The sequence below is a fragment of the Amblyomma americanum genome, chromosome 7 (genome assembly GCF_052857255.1).
Source record: "Amblyomma americanum isolate KBUSLIRL-KWMA chromosome 7, ASM5285725v1, whole genome shotgun sequence".
NCBI classification, from domain to species: domain Eukaryota; kingdom Metazoa; phylum Arthropoda; class Arachnida; order Ixodida; family Ixodidae; genus Amblyomma; species Amblyomma americanum.
Genome location: NC_135503.1, coordinates 79,613,985 through 79,641,282, shown reverse-complemented (window position 1 = coordinate 79,641,282; position 27,298 = coordinate 79,613,985). Strand labels below are relative to the sequence as shown.

Below are 27,298 nucleotides of genomic sequence, written 5' to 3'. Positions count from 1 at the left end.
CTGATAGCGAACTTTCGAGATAAAGAGCGCAAAGTTGCTAGAACATTCCGGAACAACGTAGAATCAGCTCTGCCTGGCTGCGATCAATCGAGATAAATCTAGTCGCGTCTTGCGTAGCAAACAAAGCGATAAGGTGATGTGGCGGCAGATTTGAAAAACGAACACACTGCAAATATTCGCGGCAATATTATGCCAAGTTGTTACCTTTTAAACAATGAAGCGTCTTACGCATGAGTGTAGTCGACATGAGAATTAAAACAACAGCCTAGTGCGAATTGACGCCGTCTTATATCAATGCATGAACACCTGATTGCCTCTGCGCCAGAGTATAAATCATTCAGCAAGCTCAGTGTTGATTCGAACAGCATTTGCTTCTAATAATTTCAGGAATGTGTATCGATGTGACCTTTGTGTTATTCATCTTCCTCTTTCTAATTTACGGTAGTGTTCGAAGTGAAGCCGCCATGTTAAGTACCGGTATTCTTTCGCCGAATTACAGCAGCTGGTTAAAAGTGATAGAAACGCGTCTCATTTTCTAAAAACTTAATAAAAGGAATACACGTACGCGAAATCCTATATGAAAACATCGTAAAGGTACTTCCTTGCCCCATGTGTTAGAGCCATAATTACGACCAGTAATGACAGGGGTCAGTACTCCCGCACGTCGGCAGTTTATGGCTGCATGTAACTGTCGCACATGTGTCGTATATACATCAAGCATTTCACTTCCGTTTTTCATATTCGGGTCTTAAAAATGCATCACTTTTCCGGCTGCATGCCAGATCTGCTGGCCTCATAATTGAAAAGGCGCACAATCCCCGCGATATCACAGCCTAAGCGATTCCTGTGGTTGCAATGACAAGGCAGCCTATACACTACTTAAATGACTTTTTTTCTGGTAATGCAGCTTCTCTCCTGTCCGCAGTAAAAGACGGAAAGCAAAAGCTTGCTAGGAATTCATTGATTTCGTCCGTGTAAAATAGGTGAGCTGTAATGAAAGCGTAAGGCGCCCATCTGTATGGACCCTGCATAAGCGTGGCAGCTTCAGCGCAAGAAGTCGAATTTTTCCTAACATACCTTGAAGTTAACTCACGAAGATAACTGAAGAAATTGAATGTTAATTGCAAAGCGCAATTTAAGTGCACACTTACCCTGATAAACTACGTGAAATACTTATTCATAAAGATTTATCAATTTAATCCAGCCTCCTCTGATAGATTGTAAGAACAAAGTAATACATATAGTTGATTTTCTTTTCAGCAGCGTATAGCTCGGTAGTCCAATTTAGAAAATGTTTTTCGAAAGCCCTTGTGCTGTTACTGGAGGTGAAGCGGCACAACTTCGAGGCAGCTCTCTTGCTTCTCAAAGCGAATAGCTCTGGCCCTGCAAGTGTTCTCAGAATCAAGAACACATAAACAAAAATAGCGTGGAATTCCGAGACGCTCCATGTGCCAAGGTAATATTTATGCAACAACAAATCAGACCTGTATTTCAGTTCACCTGAAGATCCTGAGGTTGTCAATCGCAAGAATATTGCCGTCAGCTTTTCGTCTCGGACTAGAAACGCCGTTACAATCAGCAAAGGGCGGAAAGTCATGATTCGCCTCAGCCATAGAAGAATGTCTACTAGCAATGAGAACCCGAAGCCCATCTTTGACTTATATGCGCATGAAAGGAAATGGTCATTTTTGATGGCCCTATCAAGGATAAGCGTTAAGAAGCTTATATTATTCAGGGTATTAAATTGCTAGCCAGTTCGTCGTACCAGTGCAGCAGAATCTCAGCAGTAGTTCATTTTTACAGTGAGTCTTTTAAACCAGCTACTAAAAAAAAACAGGTATTGCAATCCTCAGCAAGGTCAATAATATAACGTAACGAATTGTGCTTCGTGTACGGCTTTGAATGCAAGCCCGCAGTTTAAACAAAACTCAGTGACGATTCTTGTGAAAGCTTTTCTCGTGCACGCTTCTTACTCGATTTAGTCTCACTTGCTTTTCAGAAATTTGTTTTTTAATGATTGTCCTTTGTTGTTTTTCAATGGTTGTTGTCGTCCTACTGCCTAACAAAGCTGATGCATACCGTTGCTGTCCGCGTGCTCTGTCGACACCGACTTTAAAATCTCCATAAAAACCTGTCGGCCATTCACGACATGAGCCAGATATAAAAGCATCTAATTGAATAGGTATTCATAGATTGGAATGAAGTTTTTATCAATAGAGATAACAAAAATTTATCTTCTTGTTGCAGGTATCAATCACATGCCTCATCTAATACTGACTTTTTTTCCGCTCTAGGATGATCCATCCATGCCTCAGCGTCAGAAAAAACGAAGGTAAAAATTTTTCCAACACTCTATAGACTTCATTTCCAACCGGTACGCAGTTTTTCACATATGCTTTTAGAAAGTGATATTGCACCGTTTCATTGAAGCTCTTCGGGTTCATTTTTGCGAAGAATCACCGCTTATAGTTTTTCGCTAATACTAGTACTAGGTAGACTGCATCAACTAAACTTATAAGCATGTTTTTTTACTCTATCAAGAATATGATTCTGGCTTGAACTCATATATTCTAAAGCACTCAAGAAAAGGGCTAAAATAGGTGGCATTCCGACTTAAGGAAGCCGAATGTTGAAGGGCGCATATGCGTAGTGACAGATGCAGTGCAGACGGAAGGAGGCGCTCTTTAGCTGCTCTATGCGTAAGTAGTCGTGGCGCAACCGAATCTTCACGAGCATGAGACACCTTTAGCTGGGGCATGTGCAGCGAGATTGTGCACGCATCGCTCACTGTTGTTCCGTACGCTGTAAACGGCGGAAACAAAACACTTTTACTTTGCTGGGCATTTGCGTTCCTCGAAATATTACTTTCCTCAAATGTCCGCACACCCCGTGGCACCACTCAGTCACAAGAAGTCAAAGATTGTTGGCGCTGGAATGAAGGACCTTCTGTCGGTAATAATAGATGGCAAGCGTGACTGCGTTCTCTAATTTTCTTGCTCCAAAAAAAAACCGTAATCATTGCTAATGCAAAAATCTGACAAAAACTATTCAACTGCTTCACTCAGCGTCGTTTCCAAGACTTGCGTATACAGCGGCTTCAAAGCCTGAAAGATGCCAAATGACCTAAAAAAGAAGAGTTAGTTTTCGCTTATGGTGTGACGACTGGGCGGGAATGCGAAAAATAAAAGCGAACGCCACTATTTATAGCCAGCTATCGTAGAGTGCACGCGCAACTGTTTGCAGCCTGCGTACGCCCGCAAGATGCGATGATATGCGCAGCGTTCCTGGCATGCGCATTCGTTGGCCGCAGAAACTCAATGCTGGCTGGCAGCACAAGACTTTGCACTAAATATATACGGGCAGTTTATGTTGCTGTTTCAATGAGAGAAAAATAAATATAATACCGTTATTATTTCATGGCTGTGTCAGGATGGACGCTTTCGGGAATAGCGCTGGGTTTAGAAACACGTTGGCGGAATAACAAGACAGAACTATCATAACTTGTATCGACAAAATTGACATTCGGCTGATTTAAATGATAGTAGAATATAAAATTTAATTCATTACAATCACCAATGTAAGCCTGTAAGCATGCATCGCCATTGGATGCAAGGGAACCCAAGAAAACCTGCAGTAAGTGCATTACCAACATCGGCTCAGAACAGCGATCATTGAAGCTTTGATTTCAGATTTTACGCTTGTATAAAGGGCAGCCATTCTTTTTGGTTATATTAACAGTCGCTTAGCAGCATGAAAATGCAAACTGGTTGATCCCCGTCCTTGAAATATCGTAAACAACGAGTGCTGTCCTTTCGTAATTAAACTTTCTTCCGATCACCGACCGACTTCTGTGCACGTCGTATAAGTTTTACTATTCTGTACGAATAAATACCAAAGCTATTCAAATTACTGAAGCTCAAAGCACAGGACCACTTTATGGAAACAGAAATCAAACTGCACATGGCACCTGAGTAGCGCAGCGCGCATGCAGGAGGAGGAGGAGGAGGAGGAAGGGCAGGGAGGATAACCGCATGAATAGCCGGTTTGCTACCCTGCACGGGGGGAAAGGGGTGAGGTGAGAAAAGGTGAAGGAGAAAAGACAAGTGCAGGAAATTAAAGTCACTAAGTAAAGTCACAGTGTTCAGTAAACTCACAGCGTATCGTGCAGGCCACGAGTCTGCAAAAAGCGGAGCAGCGCCTTCGACGCCTTCACCGCCGATGATCACCGCGGCCAGTGGCCGAGAATCTTCGTTTCCGTCAGTGGGCGCTGGTCGGGATGCTCCAGTGCACGGCAGAGGCACTGTCTTTCGGCGCTGTAGGCCGGGCACTCACAAAGCATGTGGGCTATAGTCTCATCACACCCGCAGATGGCACATGCAGGTCTGTCAGCCACACCGATTACAGATGAGCAATGATTGATGAAAGCTACACCAAGCCACAGGCGACACAACAAAGTTGCCTCACGTCGTGGTAGGCCGGATGAAAGTCGAAGCTTCAGATCTGGGTCTACGGTTTTTAAACGCGAATGCGAGAATTGGCCTGAATTCCACGCGGCAAGCGTGATGTCCCGGGAAAGTGGTCTAAGCCTATGCGCTGCGTCGGCTCTTGAGATGGGGATGGACACGCAATCACCCTCGTGGTGAGCAGTTTGCCCTCATGCAAATTTTTTTGTGTCGAAGCCGAGGAATGGTCCAGAGACAAGCTCTAGGCTGGCAAAAATTGAGGCGGGAAAAGTTTTGCGCGTGTTTTCTGTGGTGCTTGATAGAGCTGATTGTACGCGGTAACTTTATTTTGCTTTTATTTTGCGGTAACTTTATGGTTACTAAACTGATGTGCACCGTTACAAATCGTTATCACGAAAAATTATTAAGGTAAGGCCAATTACGCCAACCGCAAGGCAAAGGCCTCTTCCATTCATCACCAATTAACCCGTTCCTTTGACAGCTGCGGCCACCTGAACCTCGAAAACTTCATAATCTCTTCCGATCACCTAACCTTCTGCCAAGCCTTGCTACGCTCGCCTTCTCTTGGAATCCGGTCCGCTACCTTTAACGACCATTAGTTATTTCGCCTTCACATTACATGCCCCGCCCAAGCCCATTGATTCTTGATTTTTACTACGATGTCATTAACTAGGGTGTGTTATTTGACCCGTTCTGCTCCATTCCTGCCTTTTAAAGTTATACCAACCAGTTTGCTCTCCGTAGCTGATCGCATAAATCAAAGTTTATGTCCTACCCATTAATCTAGCATATATGTTTCCACCCTAATGTGACTGCCAGTAGGATACAGCCTTTATATACTTTTCTCTTGATTAATACAGCTAAACTGTCATTCTTGATCTTTCAGTGCCTGATAAACGCGCTACTTATTTTAACCTCGTCTTCTTGGTCTGGGGCCACTACCTGGTCTATAAATTAATCGAAGCTCGATATAACAAAGCGGTTTCTTAAAGAAATATTCGATATATAAAGGTATGACGATTCACCTCAGAAGCATGGTCAACATGGGCTGTGACGAAGCTACAGCATTAACGAAGTAATAGCCGCTCCTCTTCAACTTCGTTATAAAAAAGTTCCACTCATATATTATCACAACACAGCCTAACATAAAGTGTTGTTGCGTTTTTACTTTAGAAAATGACATTAGTTTTCTCTATATAAATTTCTCCACCTATTATTCTTCCTTGCATTAGTCACTGATCATGATTTTACAATTCGTCCCATGATTTACTTATCTAGGCTGCGTCAACAGCGAATCCTAGATTTAGAAGGCATTCTCCTAAAGTCTCCTCACCAGAGCAGGACTTGGCCACCCTGGTGTAGTACTTGGCCACAACCTTCGATGATCAAACCAATTAATCCTCGGTCCTCAGTCCTCAGCGGCTGCAGAGCAACTGACCACGGCGGCGGTCAGACCTGTGACGCAGCGGAGGGTGCTAAGAATCTCTGGCTCCGGACAGGCCGCCATTGGAATCTGAACCTGGCAACGTTTAACGCTAGAACTTTAGCTAGTGAGGCTAGCCTAGCAGTGCTGTTTGAGGGACTAGCGGGAATTAAATGGGATGTGATAGGGCTTAGCGAAGTTAGGAGGACAGGTGAGGCGTATACAGTACTAAATGACGGACACATACTGTGCTATCGCGGGTTAGAGGATAGACGAGAACAAGGTGTGGGATTCCTCATTAATAAGGATATAGCTGGCAACGTAGAGGAGTTCTACAGTATTAACGAGAGGGTAGCAGCTATAGTAATTAGGCTTAATAGGAGGTATAAGCTGAAAGTGGTGCAGGCCTACGCACCCACATCCAGCCATGATGACCAGACCGTTGAAAGTTTCTATGAGGACGTAGAATCGGCAATGAATAAAGTAAAATCGCAGTACACTATACTGATGGGCGACTTCAATGCGAAGGTGGGCAAGAAGCAGGCTGGCGACCACGCGGTAGGTGACTATGGGATCGGCTTTAGAAATAGCAGGGGAGAGTTATTAGTCGAATTCGCGGATAGAAATAATTTACGGATCATGAATAACTTCTTCCGCAAACGAGAAAACAGGAAGTGGATCTGGAAGAGCCCCAATGGTGAGATTAAAAATGAAATCAACTTCATACTATGCGCTAAACCTGGCATCATTCAGGATGTGGCCGTCCCCGGAAAGGTGCGTTGTAGCGACCACAGAATGGTAAGGTCTAGAATTAGCTTAGACTTGAAGAGGGCACGGAAGAAGCTAGTGAAGAAGAAGACCATTAACGAGTTAGCTGTAAGAGGGAAAGCACAGGAGTTTAGGATAGCGCTGAAAAACAGATATTCGGCTTAAACTGAGGAAGGTGATCTTGAAGTTCATAAAAGGAACGATAATCTGACATCAATAATTACGGAGTGCGCAGTAGAAGTAGGCGTAGGACAGTTCGAAAAGATACCGGGAAGCTATCTCAGGTGACGAAAGATCTGATTAAGAAGCGCCAAAACATGAGGGCATCTAACCCTACCGGTAGAATAGAACTAACGGAGCTATCAAAGTTAATAAATAAGCGCAAGGTAGCCGACATAAGGAAGTTTAATATGGAGAGAATCGAGCATGCTATAAAAAACGGAGGTAGCGTAAAAACAGTGAACAGGAAACTAGGCATAGGTAAAAACCAGATGTATGCATTAAGAGACAAGCAGGGCAATGTCATTAGCAATATGGATGAGATAGTTAACGTAGCCGAAGAGTTCTACACAGACCTGTACAGTAGCCAATGTAATCAGAGCGTCAATGAGAAAGACAGCAGTGCACAGCAATGCGTCATCCCGCCAGTAACGAACGATGAAGTAAAGAAAGCCTTAGAAGCAATGAAAAGGGGAAAGGCAGCTGGGGAGGATTAGGTAACAGCAGATCTGTTGAAGGATGGAGGGGACATCGTGCTAGAAAAACTAGCCACCCTCTATACGCAATGCCTTATGACCTCGACTGTACCAGAAGCTTGGAAGAATGCAAACATTATCCTAATTCATAAGAAGGGAGACGCCAAGGACTTGAAAAATTACAGGCCGATCAGCTTACTATCCGTTGCCTACAAAGTATTTACTAAGGTAATCACTAATAGAGTCAGGGCAACGTTAGACTAGTCAACCGAATGATCAGGCAGGGTTTCGTAAAGGATATTCCACAATAGATCACATTCACACTATCAACCAGGTGATAGAGAAATGCGCAGAATATAATCAACCTCTATATATAGCTTTCATTGATTACGAGAAAGCATACGACTCAGTGGAAAACTCAGCAGTCATGCAGGCATTGCGTAATCAGGGGGTAGAAGAGCCTTATGTCAAAATACTGGAAGGTATATATAGCAACTGCACAGCTACTATAGTCCTCCATAAAGTCAGCAATAAAATTCCAATAAGGAAGGGCGTCAGGCAAGGAGACACGGTCTCGCCAATGCTGTTTACCGCATGTTTACAGGAGGTATTTCGAGGCCTGAATTGGGAACAGTTGGGAATAAGAATAAATGGAGCATACCTAAATAATCGGCGATTTGCTGATGACATTGCCTTGCTGAGTCACTCAGGAGGTGAACTGCAAATCATGATCAATGAGTTAGACAGGCAGAGCAGATCGATGGGTCTAACAATTAACGTGCAGAAAACCAAGGTAATGTTCAACAGCCTAGCAAGGGAACAACAGTTCACAATTGGCAGCGAGAGCCTAGAAATTGTGACGGAATACGTCTACTTAGGGCAGGTAGTGACAGCTGATCCGGATCATGAGAGGGAGATAACTAGAAGTTAAGAATGGGGTGGAGCGCATATGGCAAATTGTCGCAGATCATTAGTGGCAGTTTACGAATTTCCCTCAAGAGGGAAGTGTACAACAGCATAATCGTACCGGTACTCACCTACGGCGCAGAAACGTGGAGGCTAACGAAAAGAGTTCAGCTTAAGTTAAGGACAACAAAGCGAGCCATGGAAAGAAAAATGATAGGTGTAACGTTAAGAGATCGGAAGCGGGCAGAGTGGGTGAGGGAACAAACACGGGTTAATGACATCCTAGTCGAAATCAAGAGAAAGAAATGGGCTTGGGCAGGGCACGTAATGCGAAGGCAAGATAACCGCTGGTTCTTAAGGGTAACGGAGTGGATTACAAGAGAAAGTAAGCGTAGCCTGGGGCGGCAGAAAGATAGGTGGGCGGATGAGATTAAGAAGTTTGCAGGCAAAGGGTGGATGCAGCTGGCAAAGGATAGGGTTAATTGGAGAGACATGGGAGAGGCCTTTGCCCTGCAGTGGGTGTAGTAAGGCTGATGATGATGATGATGATCTTAAACACACACACACACACACGCATATATATATATATATATATATATATATATATATATATATATATATATATATATTATGTGTGTGTGTGTTTATATATATATATATATATATATATATATAGATCTAGGAAACATATTAGTATATATCTCAGGATTAGTTATTCTGCTCGTTTCTCCATCACCTGATCCATTGAGCGAATACGATACATTGTAACATATCATTTACATAAGCTAGCTTTGTCCTTTTGTTCATTCTCTTCAGATTGCTCTTATTCTGTGATTACCTTAGTAAAAACCTTGTAAGCATCCAATCAAAAAAAGCTTATCGGAAATTTCTCTTTCTTATTTAGTCCTTGACGTCCTACTTCTTACGGAGTGCGAGAATGTTATTTTTCTGCTAGAAGTCATGAGACATGCCGTATAGAGGGCGGCTAGTCTTTCGTGCACGACCTACTCATCGTCCTTCAAAATATTTCCAGTTACCTGATCACGTCAAACTTTACGCCTTCTGCGTTGCTTCTCGGGCTTGATTACCTTATCTTTAATTACCAGAGGGTTAACAGCAACCTGCGTCATTATATGCGCCTGCCATTACCTTCTTGACTCTATCGACTACCGTGTACATCTCTGTAGAAGTCCTCGGTTGTCTTGACTATCTCCTGAAGAATATTTTTAATGTTCTTAATATTCTTAATGACAGCCCATTTTCTAGCTAAGCGCACTTATACATTAGATTTTTTCGTATACCCATTTACTCTTCACCACTTGTAATGAAACGCCTTTCTCTACAGCCTGCGCGATTCTGTGTGCACTCTACTTCATTATGTTACTTATCTTACGCTTTTAGATGAACTTTCACAGTTCCGCCAGCTCGTTCCTATCTATGGGGTTAAACGCTTTCACAGCTCGTAGTTTCTTAAACAAAGCTTTCGTCTCCCGAGAGAGCTTGCCAGTTTCCAGTCTATTTCCCAGAAGCTGCTGTTCCTGCTGCTTCTTGCCTACCTTGGCGCTGAAGCTACTATTTGTGCAGTATTATTTGTCCTTGCTACGCTCATTGCAAATAACACATCACCATAGACGCTTTCGACTATATGCTCATCATACTTGGACATACGCGTGTAGGCCTGTACCAGCTTCAATTTGAACCTTTTACTGAAGGGACACGAAGGAAATAATAAACTAAGCATTACGGAAGAATTATTCCTCAGGGACACCACCAACTTTTTTTTCTGCTCTGAAAGGTGGGAGCGTTCCCGAGCGAAGCCGCAAATGAAACTCCCGAAACCACTCCACATTAAAAGCGCCCACGAAAAATGAACAGCCAGAAGATCATTTCTACGACGTCTTTCCAATGCCCTCCATAGGAGACGCCTCTGGAAACGCGGCCAGAAACCGAAACTAGCCCGCTTGTCTTTGACCCGCCGAGTCCACCGTCACGGTGTCACATATACTAAGGAGTCCAAAATAAAATTATCAAGGAAAAAGGTGTGAAGAAGACGACGTGGATTAAGCGAAGAATAAAGAAGAGTAAGAAGAAGCATTCGGTGAGGTGGAGAGAGATGACTAGGTGGAGAAGAGATCAAGACGACGACAAGGCTTACGTGGACTAACACCGAGGCGATAAAATGGCGAGGAAGAGCGAGGAACGGGCGGGAACAGCAGAGAAGCGGAGGCTCCGGTGGGTCAGGGACACTTCGGCTGGAAGAGAGCGACAGAGCGACACCGGCTACTGCTCCGGTGAGCTCGCGTTCTACGGCTTCGAATCGTGGACTTCCTGCCGTGCCTGAGCCCGTTCTGGGGAGTCAACGGAGGACGCTACCACCTGCTACGGCCAGGGGTGTCTCCAGCCCTGTTGCCACCCGTCCGACTTGCGGCCCCAACGCCAACAACACCGGCATCACCTCCACAAGCGCTTGGACCGGGAGCTTGTACGACGCAGCCAGCTACGCCAGCACAAGGACGTCGAACGCCGCCTTGACGCCGGCTACTGGATCTATACAACTCCGCAGCCACACCGAACCAACCATGAGCATGAACGCCGACCGCTGATAGTAGAACGCTAGTAGTAGACGCTGGTAGCAGTGTTCCCGGCTCGTGTGTATTCATAGTCCTTGTGTTTTGTGTTAGCTTTGTTAGTTTTGTGTGCTAGTGTGTGTGTCACGTAGGGTGTATTAAATGTGAGTCTGTGTGGGTACACCTGTCGCCTAGTCCATTCTTTCGCTCCGAGTGTTATTCGGGGAGATCCGTGACAGACGGTCGGCCATCACCGACTCCACTGTACCTCATCCCTTCACCGAAAGGAAAATGCTCTCAGTAGCATCCCTTGTGTCTGCATCTCGCTAGTGCTTGGTTACGGTAGAAATAGGCTCCGTGGCTGCGAAAAAACTAGGTTATCGAGGGCAGCCGCAGACTTAAGAACAAAGTGCTAATTGCCCTCACGCACGCGTACATAGGCGATAATGACGCGAGCGTGTGCCCTTCGATGCGTTGTATGCTGTCATGAAGTGTACGCGAATGCTTCGAGTAATCCTCAAAGGTATTCGAGTGTCTGTCTCTAACAAATATCATTCAGCCCCACATGTCCCACATCTGAGTGAAAAATTGCAGGCGCATTGTTCATCAAACGGTGCACTTTTATGTCTGTTATTGCCAGTCTTAGTGGAATGAAAATTTTTCATACACAACAAACATAGACAAGAAAAGGGACACACACAGGCGCAAAGCTTATAATATTGCGCATACTTTTGGCATGGCCAGAAGACGGGTGAAAACCAACAAACAAAGTCATGACGTTCGGAGGTTGGAGGCCTTCACTAATGCAGAAAGACAGAGAACACGGTTTGCTCGCCAAATTGGTGGCAAGAGCAGTGATGAAACACGGATGTAGATAAATGCATAGAAGTCTTTTGGTCTACCCAGTCTGTTGTTCTACACAGTAAATGAGATCGCAGGCGACCCTTGTGATTGACTCTGCTGTGGTCTTTGCGACTTCTACGTTCGTAAATTGTTTCCTGTAGGTTGTAAACAGAAACGAATCAGGCTACGTTCAGCCAACCTGCAGAGTGCCGCATGCCGCCTATACCTGTAGGCAGGTAATGAACGAATAATCTCGACAAACATGCATCAGCTTGTTGAATGACTTTCTTGCGTAAGCGTGTGTACTATTGTGCAAATTCAGTTGCATTTCGCATCTGTATGCTATGGCTTCGCCACAGAGAAGGCATACTCGAATATGGGCGCTAAAATTGTTCCTCGCCTGCGGCCGCCTTATGTACTGCATGCATGATGACCCGTGCTGGAAAATATATTTCTTTTATGCGCCAAATGAGAGGTGATGAAAATTTCGCTTATATCTCGAAGCATATTCACCTCTCCACTGCAGAGAAAGCCCAAAAGAGCATGCGCTCGCATAGTGCTTCGCACGTTGACAACGTGCTTGCAAGTGTGTGCATGAGCGACTACCAATAAAAAAGGACCAAATAACATGCAATTTCACACCGCCTGCACAACGCAGCCGATTCGACGGCTGTAGTGAGGATGAAACCGCTTCACAGGCCGCCTAACAAGCAGAACAGAATGTGAATGCCGTTGAGAGCTAGCGGCTCTGAAGTAGCTGCGTACAGCAGCCAAATGCAGCTTTAAAGCATAGAAACTAAGGCGCAAGATACAGCACTCGTGCTTGCATTGAGCCTTTCTCTTCAACGACAGTTTTGCGTGGTTTTTATTCTAAGACTTGAACATTCTTGGCTGCGCTCGCCGCGCTTCTCAATTCGTATTTCGAAGGTAATTCCCCATTGGCGTCGAAATAGCATTCGTCGATTAAGAGTATAAATGCATCACCTCCTGCAGTCATACGAATCTACAAGTGGTGGCGCCAATTGCACTTTGATTTGGCAACACTTTATGGCTTGCTGAAGCTTTGTCTTCTGTAAAAATGACTCATGTGCCATCACGTCACGCTAAATTATCAGTCTACCCTTAATTAGTGTTACCCATTAGTGCCATCTGTGTTGTTTCTTTCTGTCTGTCTTTCGCCCGGTTGCACTGTTCCGCCCGGTGTGCATCTGTACTAACTCCCCCAAGTTTCTCTCCTACTAACTGCAGTGTCCCTTTCAGATTAAGTTAAATAAGCGCTACCATGTCTATATTTCATTTTGTCAGGTGTATCCCTATTGGTAAACAATCGCACATCTAGTTCTCGTCTGTCCGTTTCACTGCTTTAGTATAGTACGTTCCCACCGTTTGGAATTGTTTATGCTTCATCAGTTCTCATAATTTCCCTAAGCCCTGTGGCATCCCCTTTATCATCGTTTAGATCGCCGAACAGCACAGCTCCCAGTGTTGGCGTTGAGGTAGCAAGATTACCGTGATTCAAAACCTGGCGCCGCAGTATTCTCGAGAGGGCAAGATGTATTACGTGTGTAGGTACTAATTTAACAACCTGGCCTGAGGTGAGGCTTGAACCCGGTGACAAGAGCCGACAACGCACCCCCTCAGTACATCCACCCTGGTGTAGCACTTGTCCCCCAATTCCTATATTAGCGCACCAAATCGACGCGCTCAGTGCCAAATGGTCTGTAAAGTTGACTTGTTGTTTGTTATGTCCGGTCGTAGGAAATCTTAAGTCCGTCAAACAAGGCACCAATTATATGGTATTCTCTGGGAGCAGGGTGTGTTACTGGGCGAGTTGGTTTGACATTGTGAACACTGAAGCGCTGGCAGACGATGGACGAAAGGAGGACGAGACACACAATGCGCTGAACTAATTACTTTAATATAAAAAAGGGGATCCGCACGTTTTTATACAATAACCTAAGCGCACTGTATTTCTCGTCATCCCTTCGTCCGTCGTCTGCCAGTGCTTCAGTGTTCACAATTCTGTGGGAGGAGTCAACGGTAGCTGTTACTTTGTTTTCTTCTGTATTTCGTCACAAATCGCTCCGTAAGAGCAGGGATTAACTGTATTAAATGGGAGCAATGTTGAAATCCTTTTATTTACATGAATATTCTGGCAGCGATTCATGAAATCTTGTACGGCAAAAGCACAGCACGTAGCTCATGTGAAGTATTTAAAAATTGCATCTACGTTTTTTTTCCAAGTTTATATCCACGTGTATTGTGGCGTTAAGTGGCTGTTTGCAGCGCAACGAACTCGTAAAGGTTTTACTTTTAAAAATAAACCAAGACTGGCTTATGATGGAATCTTTTTGCTGGTCCCTGAAACAGGACTTTTGAATTTGAACAGGGATAATTATGACGCATTACGTTTTAAACAGACACCAATATTTATGCGTCTGTCCGTTGTGCTCAGCATTGCTTTCCGGGCTTATGCGGTTTATTAGACGAAAAACGTGTGCCGATGATTAAAACGTTGAATCTTCATTTGCATTTTGAGACGTTAGTATTTAATTTTATAAGAGCAATTATATTAACATTCTAATCGACGCATGTCCCTATGTGCGAGGTTGTGAAAACATTTTCATGCCAATATATTGTCACGGCTTGCTTGACGTAGAGGCCGGCGGCGAGCACAGGTGGTGATAGCAGGAGCAAAAGAACACAGGAACAGGCAAGTCCGCCAGCAGCAGCGTCGTCGTCGGCAAGCGGCAATCGCACTTCCACTTTCTCTTCGCTACACTACCTCCCCCTATAAAGAAGCATCGTCCCGATGCTAACCCGAGAGCAGAAAACACTTGGCGGAAAACCACACAGGGGCCCAGAAATCATTCTGGCCGATGTTGAAGGCAGTGGGAAATGCAGGCGATTATCGCGCGTAATACGGCTTATGCCGGGCAACGTGCACAAGTTCCGGGCGGGGGGAACGACGAGATGACGGTCGCATTCATTCGGGCAGCACCTCGTAGTTCAGGTCACCGATGCGACGAAGAACCGTATACGGGCCGAAGTAGCGTTTCATGAGTTTCTCGGAGACACCTCGACGGCGTACCGGCGCACACACCCAGACCTTACCTCAGGGTAAAAATGGGCGTCACGTCGACGGAGATTGTACCGACGAGCGTCTGTATGCTGTTGGTTCTGGAGGCGGAGTCGAGCGAGTTGCCGAGCTTCCTCCGCGCGCTCGCAGGCTAGACGGGCATCATATACTACGTCGACAGCCGGCTCGTGTGGCAACGTGGCGCCAAGCATCGTGGTGACCTGTCTACCATGCAGCAGTTGGAAAGGGGACATACCTGTCGTCTCCTGGACAGCGGTATTATACGCGAATGTAACGTAGGGCAGTACCTCGTCCCAAATGCGATGGGCGACGTCCTCATACATGGCGATGTGTCAGCCATCGTCTTGTTCAGCCTCTCCGTCAGCCCATTGGTTTGCGGGTGGTACGCCGTAGTTCGGCGGTGGCTGGTGCAGCTGAGACGGAGGATCTCCTGTGTGAGCTGTGCGTGAAACGCGGCACCCCGGTGAGTGATAAAACGGCAGGGGCACCATGACGGAGCACAATACACTCAATAAAAAACTGAGCTGCCTCTGCAGCCGTCGCTGGCGGAAGTGCTCAGGACTCGACGTATCTGGTTAGGTAGTCGGTGGCTATGATAATGTACCTCTTACCCGACTTCGACGTTGGAAATGGGCAGAGAAAATCCATTCCGATTGTGTGGAACAGAGCATGCGGTGGATCGAGCGGCTTTAGAAGTGTAGCTGGTCGTGTAAAAGGTCTCTTCCACCTTTGGCACTCTCTACAAGTTTTTACGTGGTGACGGACGTACTTAGGAAGTTGCGGCCAATAATACTTTTCTCGAATACGTGCAAGTGTTCGGCTGCAGCCAAGGTAACCAGCTGTAGGATCATCGTGACAAGCTTCGGCCGCCTCGGCGTGCAAGTCTTCTGGCACAACAAGGATCCATGACTTCGGGCTGCTGTCGAAGTTCTGCTTGTACAATACGCCGTACAGAATCCGGAACGTCGGCAGAATACGCAGGAAAACGCGGGGCACCACGTATTCGTGGCCTCCCAGGTGTGCCATCAGTTGACGAATCTGAGGATCATTGAGTTGCCGAGTAGCCATATTTGCCGTGTCCAATGCCCCAAGGAAGCCGTCTTCGTCGTCATTATCGCCCCCTGGCGCCGGATTCACGGGGACTCGAGAAAACAGTCGGCATCAATACGTATGCGGCCGGATTTGTAGATGATGGTGACTCCTGTACTCCTGTAGCCGCAGGCTCCACCGAGCAAAGCGGCCTGCGGGATCCTTGAGATTGGCGAGCCAGCACAGCGAATGGTGGTCGGTAACGACGCGAAAAGGGCGACCGTACAGATAGGGCCGGAATTTAGTGATCGCCCAAATGACAGCGAGACACTCTTTTTCAGTTGTCGAGTAATTGCCCTCCGCCTTCCAAAGAGCTCGGCTGGCGTAGGCCGCTCGGCGCCGTCCTGGAATTGCACAAGCACTGCCCCTAGTCCTAGGTTGCTAGCGTCCGTGTGGAGTTCAGTGTCGGCTTCTTGATCGAAATGGCCCAGTACGGGAGGCACTGCAAGGAAGTGCTTTAATTGGCTCAATGCTGATTGCTGCCTCTCGATCCATTCAAAGGCGACGCTATCTTTCGTAAGGCGGTAAAGTGGCGCTGCGATCTGGGCTAAGTTGCGAACGAAACGTCTGAAGTACGCGCAGAGACCGAGAAAGCTGCGGACAGTCTTCTTGTCGGATTGTGGAAGGAAGGACTCTACGGCAGCCGTTTTCTCTGGATCTGGCTTCACACCAATTTGGCTGACGACATGGCCTAGGAACTTCAGCTCACTGTATGCGAAGAGGCGCTTCGAAGGCTTGAGCGTGAGTACGGTGGTCAGAAGAGCTTGAAGAACCACTTCAAGGTGCACAAGATGGTCAGCGAAAGTGCTGGAGAAGATGACAACGTCATCCAGATACACGAGACACGTCTTCCACTTCATTCCGGCGAGCACAGTATACATGACTCGTTGAAATGCCGCGGGCGCTGTACACAGGCCGAACGGCATGACCATAAACTCGTAGAGTCCATCCGGTGTTATAAATGCGGTCTTCTCGCGGTCGCGCTCAACCACTTCAATCTGCCAGCCTCCACTCTTCAAGTCGATGGACGAAAAATAGCGGGCATGACAGAGACGGTCGAGAGTGTCGTCGATGCGACGTAGTGGATACACGTCTTTCTTGGTCACCTTATTGAGTCGGCTGTAGTCGACGAAAAATCGAAGGGTCCCGTCTTTTTTCTTGACCACTACTACAGGGGCGGCCCACGGACGGTTGGATGGCTGGATGACGTCGTCGTTAATCATTTCGTGCACTTGCTCTTGTATGGCTTCCCTCTCCTTCAAGGAAACGCGGTACGGTGGTTGGTGAATCAAGGGCGTCGCGGTATCGACATTAATTCTATGATTGGCGACGGGCGTCTGGCGAACTCGGGATGTCGTTGCGAAACAGTTGTGGTACCGACGCAAAAGAGAGAGTAGTTCGCCTGTGTGGGCAGGCTCAAGCTTGGGATCGATGTCCAAGGGCAACGTTGTAGGGTCACATGACTCGGGCGGGGCCTCCTCTTCAGGCAGCGCAACAGCTTCTCGAACGTCGCTAAGTTCTTCCAGTTAGGCAATAACTACCCCTTTCTTCAGGTACTGCGGCTCGTTCCTGAAGTTGGTCATTAAATGTTGGCGCGCCCACGTTCAACATTGGCGATCCCTCGCGCTACACCAATGCCCGAGTAAGTAGCATCTGGATACTTCCATCGAGAACGCTTCGCCACATACGGTTGCATCGGCTCGGGCCAGAAGAAAAACTGTCGACAATGGTGGCAAGTGAACATGGTCAGCATCAACTTTCATCGCAGCGCGAGGGACCTGAGGAGGTACTGGCGATGAAGAACGTTCGCGGAGGGTCATCTTGTTCCTCCCTACGTCGATTACAGCGCCATACTCTCAGAAAAAGTCGATACCAAGAATAACATCTTTGGAGCAATTCTCCAAGATCACGAATGTGGCTGGGCATGTCTCACCGTGAATCTCAACGCGGGCAGTGCACTACCCAACAGGGTTTACGAGGTAACCTCCCGCGGTACGTATGGGCAGGCCATCCCACTGGGTGGTAACCTTGCGAAGACGCCGAGAGAAGTTGCCGTTGAAGACCGAGTAATCGGCACTGGTGTCGACAAGCGCCGTTACGTCACGACCGTCGATTAAAACGTGTACACTGCTAGAGGCCACAGAACAGTCTTCACCTCTGAGGATGCCTTCGGTCGAGCGGAGACATTCCATCGCAGGCGGAGGTTCTTTACTGCGTGCAACACCGGCAACGCCACTTCCAGGCGTCGCCGTACTTAGTTTTCCCGAAGTGGCGAAAGGCTCTCACGGCGAGATCCGCGAGAAGGGGGTGATGATCGGCGAGGCGGCGGCAACCGGGAGGTGCCAGATGGAGCTGACACTGGCAATGGAGAGCGTCGAAGGTAGTCCTGTATCTCGCGGGGCTGTTCACCGGGGCGGGGGCGCGGATCTGCCCGGTTGAAACCTCGAAGGCCGAGTTCGCGGTACAGATAGTAGCGGTACATGTGATCGGGCTCACCGCATTGGAAACACAGCGGCCTCCGGTCTGCAGTCCTCCAGATGTCGGTTTTCCTGCGGCCCAGCGGTTCCAAGCGTGCATCAGACGGGCGGCACGAACTCGTGGCGTCGAGAACCAGAATTGACAGCGGTATGGTACTGACGATGTACGGGAGGTGGACGACGGACGCCAGCAGCGTAGCTCAGGATTGGTTGGTCGGCTGCAGCTACAATGGGTACGTCTTTGGACGCCAGCGCGTGTCGCAGTTCGTCCCGAACAGCCGTCGCGATGGAGGCAGATGCAGGCTGGTCAGGGGCTGGGAACAGCCTTTTCAGCTCCTCTCGGACGACGTCGCGGATAATTTCGCGAACATCGGCAAGGCCAACACCGCTCAGGCCAGAAGAAGCAAGACTTGAGACGACAGGAAGGGCGCTCAGTCTCTGGAAGTGACTGGTTCTTGTGGCAAATGCGTACTCGATGTTGGTAGCTTCAGCGACGAATTCGGCCACTGTGGTAGGAGGGTTGCGGATGAGGCCTCCAAAGATATCATTCCGGACACCCCTCATCAAGGCCCGCACCTTCTTTTCTTCAGTAGCCCGAGGGTAAGCTCGGGCACTCAGACGGAGTACGCCTTCAATGAAACTCCTCACGCTCTCGGTGGGAGCCTGGATACGAGCGTGGAGCAGATCTTCAGCATGCTGTCGCCGCTGCTGGTTTGAGAATGTGCGTACTAGTTCTTGCACGTCTCCCATGGTGTTAGCGAAGCCTCGCGGTTCTCGAACCATTATTTCGCTGTGGCATCTAAGGAGAAGTACAATTTCTGCAGACATTGGTCGGGTGTCCACCCATTATGTCGAGCTACCCGTTCATAGTGCAGGACCCAGTCTTCAACATCATCAAGTCCATCGCCACGGAACGGGGCGACAGATCTTGGGGTGACGGGCACGTACACGATCCTCGGTGCAATCGCGGGGACGGCTTGTTGTGACTGGGACGGCATGGTGGCGTTGGTCCTAGATGCCTTCGATCCCTGGGGCAATAGCCCGAATTCCGGCGCTTAGCCTTGCTGACGTCGTCTAGCGCAGGCCTCTGTTTCTCCCGAGGGCTCCAGGAAATCCCGACGGCCAGGACTTAGTACCGGGCACGAATTGCGAGGCGGGGTGCGTCACATGAGATGCGTTACCCAGCACCTCCACCATATATCACTGCTTGCTTGACGCAGAGGCTGGCGGCTAGCACAGGTGGTGATAGCAGGAGCACAAGAACACAGGAGCGGGCAGGTCCAACAGCAGCAGCGTCGTCGTCGGCACGCCGCAATCGCGTTTCTTTCTCTTCGCTACAGTATAATAATACTAAGGTATTGAAGGTATTCACACTAAACTATTGAAATGTTCAATAAATTAACCTGCCCTAAAGCCTCGTATTAAGACTGGCGAACAGCGGCCCCTAAACTCTGTCACTGTCTTTATTATATAGCACCACAGCTTTAAAATAATGTCTTCTTTCCTGCAAATTAAAATTAGAACTCTCGGCACCCGATTACTATTTCACGATAACGCCAGAAATAAAGAACTTCGAGCTTTAGCGGGGAATCGAAATTCTGAAAACAAGGCCACTGACATAGTACTGGAAAAAAATATATCTGGCGTACTACCACGCCACCTGCATCCGAATGATCCGTCGTATATTTTTGTGTTGTAAAGGGGAAGCAAAATAGTACATCCTATTCCGGTAGACTTTGTTCGAACGGTAAGTTCTTACAGTCCTGCTTCAAAGTACTTTCAACATCGCTGGTAGTGAATGTTTCTTATGTCCGTTCCAGCTCGGTGCTTTTGCGGGTATTACAATCAAAGAGTTTAATGCTCGTATACCCTGTTTCTTTCTTTTTAGTGGAGTTTGCCTTAACGCTCCGCTAGGAGCGGAAGCAATCTTTAATGGGCAAAGTCTGGCGCATGTAGCGCACCAATTGTGTGCGCTAGCTTGTATTAGTTGCAAGTGCAGGTCAAACAAAAGCACAGTGACCTTTCGGGACGGCCACGTGGCAGCTGCCATTGCAGTTTATTTGTGTATTAACAGCAGAGACCGCAAATACTCGCGCTGATCCACGCAGGTTGACATTTTCCCGGAGTCTGCAAGAAGCAACGCAAGGCCTGTGCTACATCACAGGTAAAACTGAAGCATTATCCTTTATTTCGCGCGTATGAAGCGCTTCTATGATGTCTGTTCAGCCCTTTAACAAGTGGCAACGTGCATTTTTGCTGCCATTGCGGAGACAATCCTAATTTCTATCCTTGTTTCATCGGCCCGCTTTAAATGTTCATCGCAGCTCACTGCGATCAGTTTAACTGAGCGATTGGTGACAGCAACGGCGCAACGGTGAGCCGAAGCAGTGGAAGCAGAGTTATATGAGGCCGACCGGAAAGTAATGGTTACATTAGGACGACCAAGGTCATAAATTTATGTAATAAGTTACCTTGCACTTTTCGGCCAATTCGGCTTTCAATCCTGGCACAGGCGGTGTACACAGCGTCGCGGGAAGCACCTTAGCACAAATGATGGTACTAGTAGTTAGTAATAACGGATTAGAACGAATTAAAATGCCAATACGTTTAGGGTCAGTAATTATGTCACAATGGTTTGGCTTCCAAGTTCGAAATTCGAGCTACGACAAAACTCTCTGATGGCAGGGGCAGGAAAACCATTTGACTGCAAAAGAATAACCTTGATGCTCTGTGTTCAGCTCTAGCAAAACATTTAGAAGTATTTGGTTGTGCCAAGCGTCCCTAATTGCGCAAAGCAATGAAGCACACCCTCACTAGAAAGATGAACTTTGAGGTTCGTGGTTTGAGGGACTCACACCCCGACTTCAAGGAAGTACTTGACATGTCGCTGTCGGTGCCGCATGCCCTGCTGTAGCAATAATGCGCGAGACCTACTAAGAATAGGCGACCTAGTAAGGATGTGACAATTTCGTAAAAATTTTTGAATTAGAGATGAGTATTAGGTATCAGTTTAGGGGGAGAAAACTCAAAACTTCATTATGATTTCTCGTGAGGCGTAGTTACGCTGAGCTGTTCTGATATCTCTTTGTTTTAATTGTTTCTATACTCGTATGTCTTCGATCGTCTGACGTCGGCGTTGAGATTCAACTTTGGCGCCGTGAACAGCGGTGTCCGGACGGCAGCGGCGGCCCATCTCTGTTCGAATGGCTTTCTAGGCAGGCTTTCGGTGTAGCAGGCTCCCTATTTTATTGTACTTTTGCGCGAGGTCAGCGCACTGAACGGAGCAGGCCCGAAGACCACTACCGTTTGGCCGACCAGAGTGGGATGGAAAACGGTCAGGAAGATGATGATGTCCTCATGCTTAATTGCACATACCCACGGCTGGGGATTGGCAAGGGTGCATTGGTGATACGAACGCACACCTGAGCAAGGAGTCGAGTAATTGGATAATTTCGTGACGAAGACTTCAATTCGGATTGAAAAAAAAATGTAGGATGCTTAAGCTTCGCCTTTAAGAGTGGGACGCGTCAGCGTGTTGCTGCACTGCCAGGGAGTCCACGGAACGCCATCGCCCGTTCGGCCCGACGCCTTCCCCGTTAGACAAATCGCTCTGCTACGTACGGTGAAATGGACGCGCGGAGCGGCAACCCGCGTAAAAGCGCTGCCAGGCGCCTTCCCGAATCTCGCGGGTCTCAAGTTGCAGTCGTAGTTCGTCGGCACATCGTTCTCGACGAACCCGATGCCACGAACGCCAGCATAGCTTCCGCGCTGAACGAACGGGTAGCAAGCCGAAAGCTTTGTGGCGAACGCGCTTTGGATGTGCGCTGCGTTGTTCGCCGCTCACCGCGTGACTCCTGCGTGCCCGCACGGCCCGACTGCGCCCGGACGAGACGAGCGGGAGAAGCTCCCGTCGCGGGCCATCTTTTGGGGGATTGGCGTGCATTCCGAGGAAGAGGATGAAGAATTTTTCGCTCACGGCCGACGTCGACGACGCCGGTCTTTCTGCGACACGAGCTCCTTAAAGCTCTCGCGTTAAAACATGAAAAAAAAAGGAAATGAAAAAGCTGTGAATTCACATTCTAGCAGAGGAATCTACCTGATGCAATTATATATCCGTGAATAAAATCGCACACACGGTTTCAAAGCATATCCCTTAGCGCTTGCCCCGAAGGAGAGGATAAAATGCCAAGGAAATGCCAGGTTTTGAAAATCCTCTGCAGCAAAGAGAGGCTCGTGCCTCAAGTAGTGGAGGCACTGGAACCGTTGCAAGCGTGCTACAGTCAAGTAGACAGTGTTAGGGAGGACCGGGACAATAGTCTCACGAAGGACGGACTTTGCTAAAAAATCAGCCTTCTATAGAAGCAATCCCACAGTGCCCAGGGAGCCAGTGAAAGGGTACTTCTGTAATATGCGGCGGAATAAGAAATCGAAGAGAACGGCTCATAGGAGTATCCCTCGATTTTTAGAGTGCTGCCAAAGGGGAAAGGCTGTCTGAAAGTATAATAGCCTGAGAGATACTGCAGAGAATCCTTATTAAGGCCAACTCAATGGCCAGACACTAGGCAACAAAAATGGGGGTATAGTCACGGGCCCAAAATAAATAACTCTAATCAAGAGCCCTCGAGTAAATGCCAATGGCTGCCTTCTCAGTTTGCTGGGAGGCATATGTAAAAACGGCAATATGGTAAGGAACGTTATCTAGATACTTCTCAATAACAACATTTAATACACTGGCAGGATGATTCTTAGCATTCCTTGGGAAGGTGTCATCAAAAGAGACAACAGTATTAGCATGGCGGTTGTTAACTGGTACTACCGAATTTCTTGATACAGAAACTTTTGACAGCAGGCAATTAGTGAACACAACTCGAGGAAGCTTATAGCTAGGCCAAAAAGTAGCAAAGAATTGAGATGGATTGGTTCTAAATATTGGGTTAGCCAATCCAGGAACAGGCTCCAAAACCCTTAAATACGTCCGCGCAGTAAGAAGCTGAAACCTCAAATTTCGATTTAGGCCAGATGTGGTAACGCGTTATTCGTCTTTGTCTTCTTGACAACTAAAAGCATTGCAAGGCGACTGCCGCGAAGATCTTTGTCTTCATTTCCGGTCACGTGATATGTTTACGTCACCACCACCTCCAACGTAGCCGCTCGGCCCACAGGTGGAGAGCTAGTAGGAGCTTTGCTCTAAAACAAAAATTTTTGTGGCGCCGTTGATAAATTAATTTATGGATATTTTGTAACGCTTAATGGTGTCTTTAATATATGTATGGTAGATAGCTCTTCTTCACGCTAAATCCAGCGTTGTTTTTCATTGAACTCGTATGCGTTCAACGCTTCGGTATGCGCTGTTAGCGGGATATGTGATCCTTCCTTGTCTAGATAAAAAAGGTGCATTATCTCTCTCACCTATTTGTACTCTTTCAGAATTCAGGAGTCCATCTGAAGGAATCAGAACCGGGGTTACTTCTTCGTGTTAAGTGAAAAAAAAATCAGAAAAATCAAGTCGAGATGAAGGCTACTATTAAAGACGGGATCGTGTACTCGCCGTATCCCAAAGTGGACATCCCAACGTGCTCGGTGTACAACGCCATGAAAGAATTTCTGACAAAGTCTCCGGACAAGTTGGCACTGGTAAGACACCATTGTGCTCCCGCTGTACAGAGGTATCAAGCACTTCATCAATGACTGAAGTTCGAAGATGAAAGGCGAATGTATCGAGATGTTGAGAGCTTACATGCAACGTCCCCTACCTGGCAGCTGTTATGCGCTTAATGTGCTCACCCGCAAGACAGAACTCTGCCTTTCCTGGCATGCAGCATATTAAACAATTCCCTGCTGCCGCACAAAGGTAGCGCTTAGAATGGTTTGATGAATGCGAGAAAAACAGGTTAAGCGCCATTCAAATTAGATACCCGTGTTATTTCTAACAGATTGTTTATTCGGAGCTGCATACTACTTGTTCCACCAAGTCTTAAGGCTTTTATAGCGTCCAAAGAGTAAAAATAAAACGCGCACCGCAGCGATACTTCATATTTGCAGAAGTGAATAGACAAAAGGGGGCAAAATCCGGAAAAGGCAGCGAAAAATTTTACTTTTATAATCGATACCTACTTTCACAAACTTTGCTACTGTCTACATAAGAATAGATGGAGTAAGATTAGTGGGCGATGGTACATATTGGTGTCAGTAGACTAGTGGCTATGAGAACAGCACTTTCGTATGAGTCATGCAGACTTGCACTCTTCAAGAATTCCTTCAAGAGGGCTTAGGACAGAGTGTAATATTTAATAATTTCCTTTCTGGAAGCACCTGGACCGATACTGCTTTACTGCTCCAAGAGACATTGACCATAGCTTTCCAGGGAGATAAATTGCTTTCTACGTTCTCACGAAGTCTTTTCACAAGGGAGGCCTTACCACTGCTACAACCGCTGCTTCTGCTAGGGTGTGTAGTTTCGAACCAGTTTCGTGCAGAGGGAAGAATTGACGCTGAAAGAGACGCGAACATCAAGTCAGCGCCGCAAAATAGTGCAGAAACCTGCTTTCGTGTGGGCTTTCTCCATGTAAGAACAATAGCGGCAATCCTCGGTCAAAGAGCATTTTTATGAAGAGCTCTTCGGGTGGCACTCAATGTACCTGTTGAGATGTGAGGTGCCTAGCTTTCCCGCCCATTTACGATAGTTATTTCTGTTGTTCTGTCTAAGTATACCGCTGAATTTTTGGTGGCCTCAAGTGGACACTTGGTGACCTACCTGTTTCAAATTTCTGTCGAGCGCGAACACTCCCCCCCTTCCCTGATATTCTGGCTGAGGCAGATTAAAAATTATACTCGCCAGCTGCAACGTTGTGACGATACCGTTAGTTATCTCGAAGCGATATACCAATGTTAACAAACGTCTCTAGTATCCATAAAGCAGCGCTTGCCAAAGTTGTGTTCACTGACACATTTTTTTTTCGCAGAGACACCTTTCGCGTGAATCCAAATATTTCTCAAGAGTTTCTGAAAATGTTGTTTCGTCACAGACAATGAAGTGAGCGTATAATAGTGTTTTTTTGTTTCGTGCTATGTACGCCTGAAAAGCTTGGAAGTATCATTAAAAACTTGAGGAACACATAACGCACCTTAAGAGCGAAATGAAATAGCGTTGCAGCTCCCATTGTTCCTAATTTAATATTTTCACGTCATTTTTCTTTTGGACTGTGTCAAGAACTGGTTCTAACAATAATTTGTGGCCATTCCTTCTTGCCTCTCTGCTTTTTTGTTCCGTGGGCAGGTATTATGATGACGTCACTAAGTCACGGGACCTGTATTAAATAATTGACAAACTTCGTGACCCACAACGCGGAATAGGGACTCTAATGCTATTGCTTATAGTCGGATACAATTTAAGAACGCAGCGACTTTTTTCCCTCAAAGTACCCTCTTCCAGCCAATGGCGTCGGCCGATTCTCATGACCCTGCCGGTGTGACAAAGCAGGGAGTGATAGAAGAAAGGAGATGGTTCCTTCCCTCTGTGGTTGGGGATAGACCTCCTTCTACATTTTCATGAGAATCAGACAAGCAGGGCCATGAGAATCAGCCGACGCCATAATCCTTTAAAGAGAAAATCTGCAGCGTTCTTGAGCTGTATCCCACTATAGAAACTGAGATCCTCTTGAATACAACTTCAGAAGCTGTTCGAACCGGCTCTGGCGCCGGAACATGCACCGTAGTTTCTCAAAATCACAGCTATCTCTGTCTACAAGAGGATTCCAAAACAGCACTCAACTCCTTTAATTTGTTCCACATCAACATCGCCTATAAGCAGCCTTAACGGCACGCAGGTGGACGACAAAACGCAGCTGACAAGAGGCGAGTTCTTCACTCGTCTTTGCCGCTTCGCGGCTGGCTTCCAGGCGCACGGCGTCGGGCCAGGACACTGCGTCTGTGTTCATTTGGATAACAGCGTGGACAACATGGTGGTGCTCTTCAGCCTCACTTTCACGGGAGCATCGGTGCTGCTTTCCCACCCCGTGCTGAATGAAAGTAAGGGGTACTTGTCAAGCTCTCGAGTCGTCTTTGAGATGAAGCGCTCCACCTTCCTCCTTAGAAAGTGTTGTGTTAAAAAAAAGCTGGGGAAGGGGGGGGGGTGCATTATGTAGTGTTGGAAGACTGCTACGCGTATCTTGGCCTTGCATCCAGCATGTTTGCAGCCAGCCCTCTATGGCCAGGTAACATATCGTTACCAGGCGTGTCTAGAGAGAGAGAGAGAGAGAAAGACAAACGGAAAGGCAGGGAGGTTAACTAGGCAGCGCCCGGTATGCTACCCTGCACGTGGTAAGGGGAACGGAGGAAGAGATAGAAAGTGTAGCTTTAAATAAAACACGGTGTCTGTATCTCAATAAAAAAAATTGGTTTTCAGAACTTTATTATAATAATTTTTCTGCTCTCCTTGAAGTGGGCTACTTTATAAATTCCGTAGATACTGACGTGTATCTCCCCTCATTCGCCGCGCTTTCTTCAGTCGTGATAAATTATTCGCAGGTGAGCTTCAATTTCACATCGAGCACGCAGACGCAACGCACATCTTGACCATTCCACGCTATTCAAAGAAGGTCCTAGCCCTTAAAGAAAAGGTTAAATTAGAGGTAAGTCACGGTGCGCTAGCGTTTTGTATTGCGTTCATCAAACCCGACAGGAAAGGATGATATTCTTGACGCTATTAGCAGGCTCCAAAAGCTATTACTCTCGTGAGAATGCTATAAAACGCGCCTATTGACTGAGCCATAAACTTCGTAAAAACGTTTTTTCCTGCTCTGTGCCAAACAGCGGAGCGAGCTTTTTTATATTTGCCCGCACTACTTTATGTGCGCAAAACAGAGCTCATGATGAGGTTACTGACGTCGTAACAGCTTGCTTCTTGAAAAGTAAACGCAGTCAGCCACGGCCATTAAAGCACGATATGATGTTGATGTTTTAGTACGC

At 47.0% G+C, this 27,298-nt stretch overlaps 1 protein-coding gene across 1 annotated transcript in view; it reads left to right on the top strand.

The window, feature by feature from the left end:
• LOC144097272 (putative 4-coumarate--CoA ligase 2) overlaps positions 1 to 27,298 on the top strand; it is a 107,718-nt gene that overhangs the window by 61,909 nt on the left and 18,511 nt on the right. The window contains exons 2-6 of the mRNA XM_077630016.1: positions 2,295 to 2,332; positions 20,440 to 20,495; positions 23,759 to 23,965; positions 26,158 to 26,359; positions 26,858 to 26,961. Coding sequence (XP_077486142.1) covers positions 23,843 to 23,965; positions 26,158 to 26,359; positions 26,858 to 26,961 — 429 coding nt within the window. The 5' untranslated portion in view covers positions 2,295 to 2,332; positions 20,440 to 20,495; positions 23,759 to 23,842. The remainder of the gene's footprint in view (positions 1 to 2,294; positions 2,333 to 20,439; positions 20,496 to 23,758; positions 23,966 to 26,157; positions 26,360 to 26,857; positions 26,962 to 27,298) is intronic.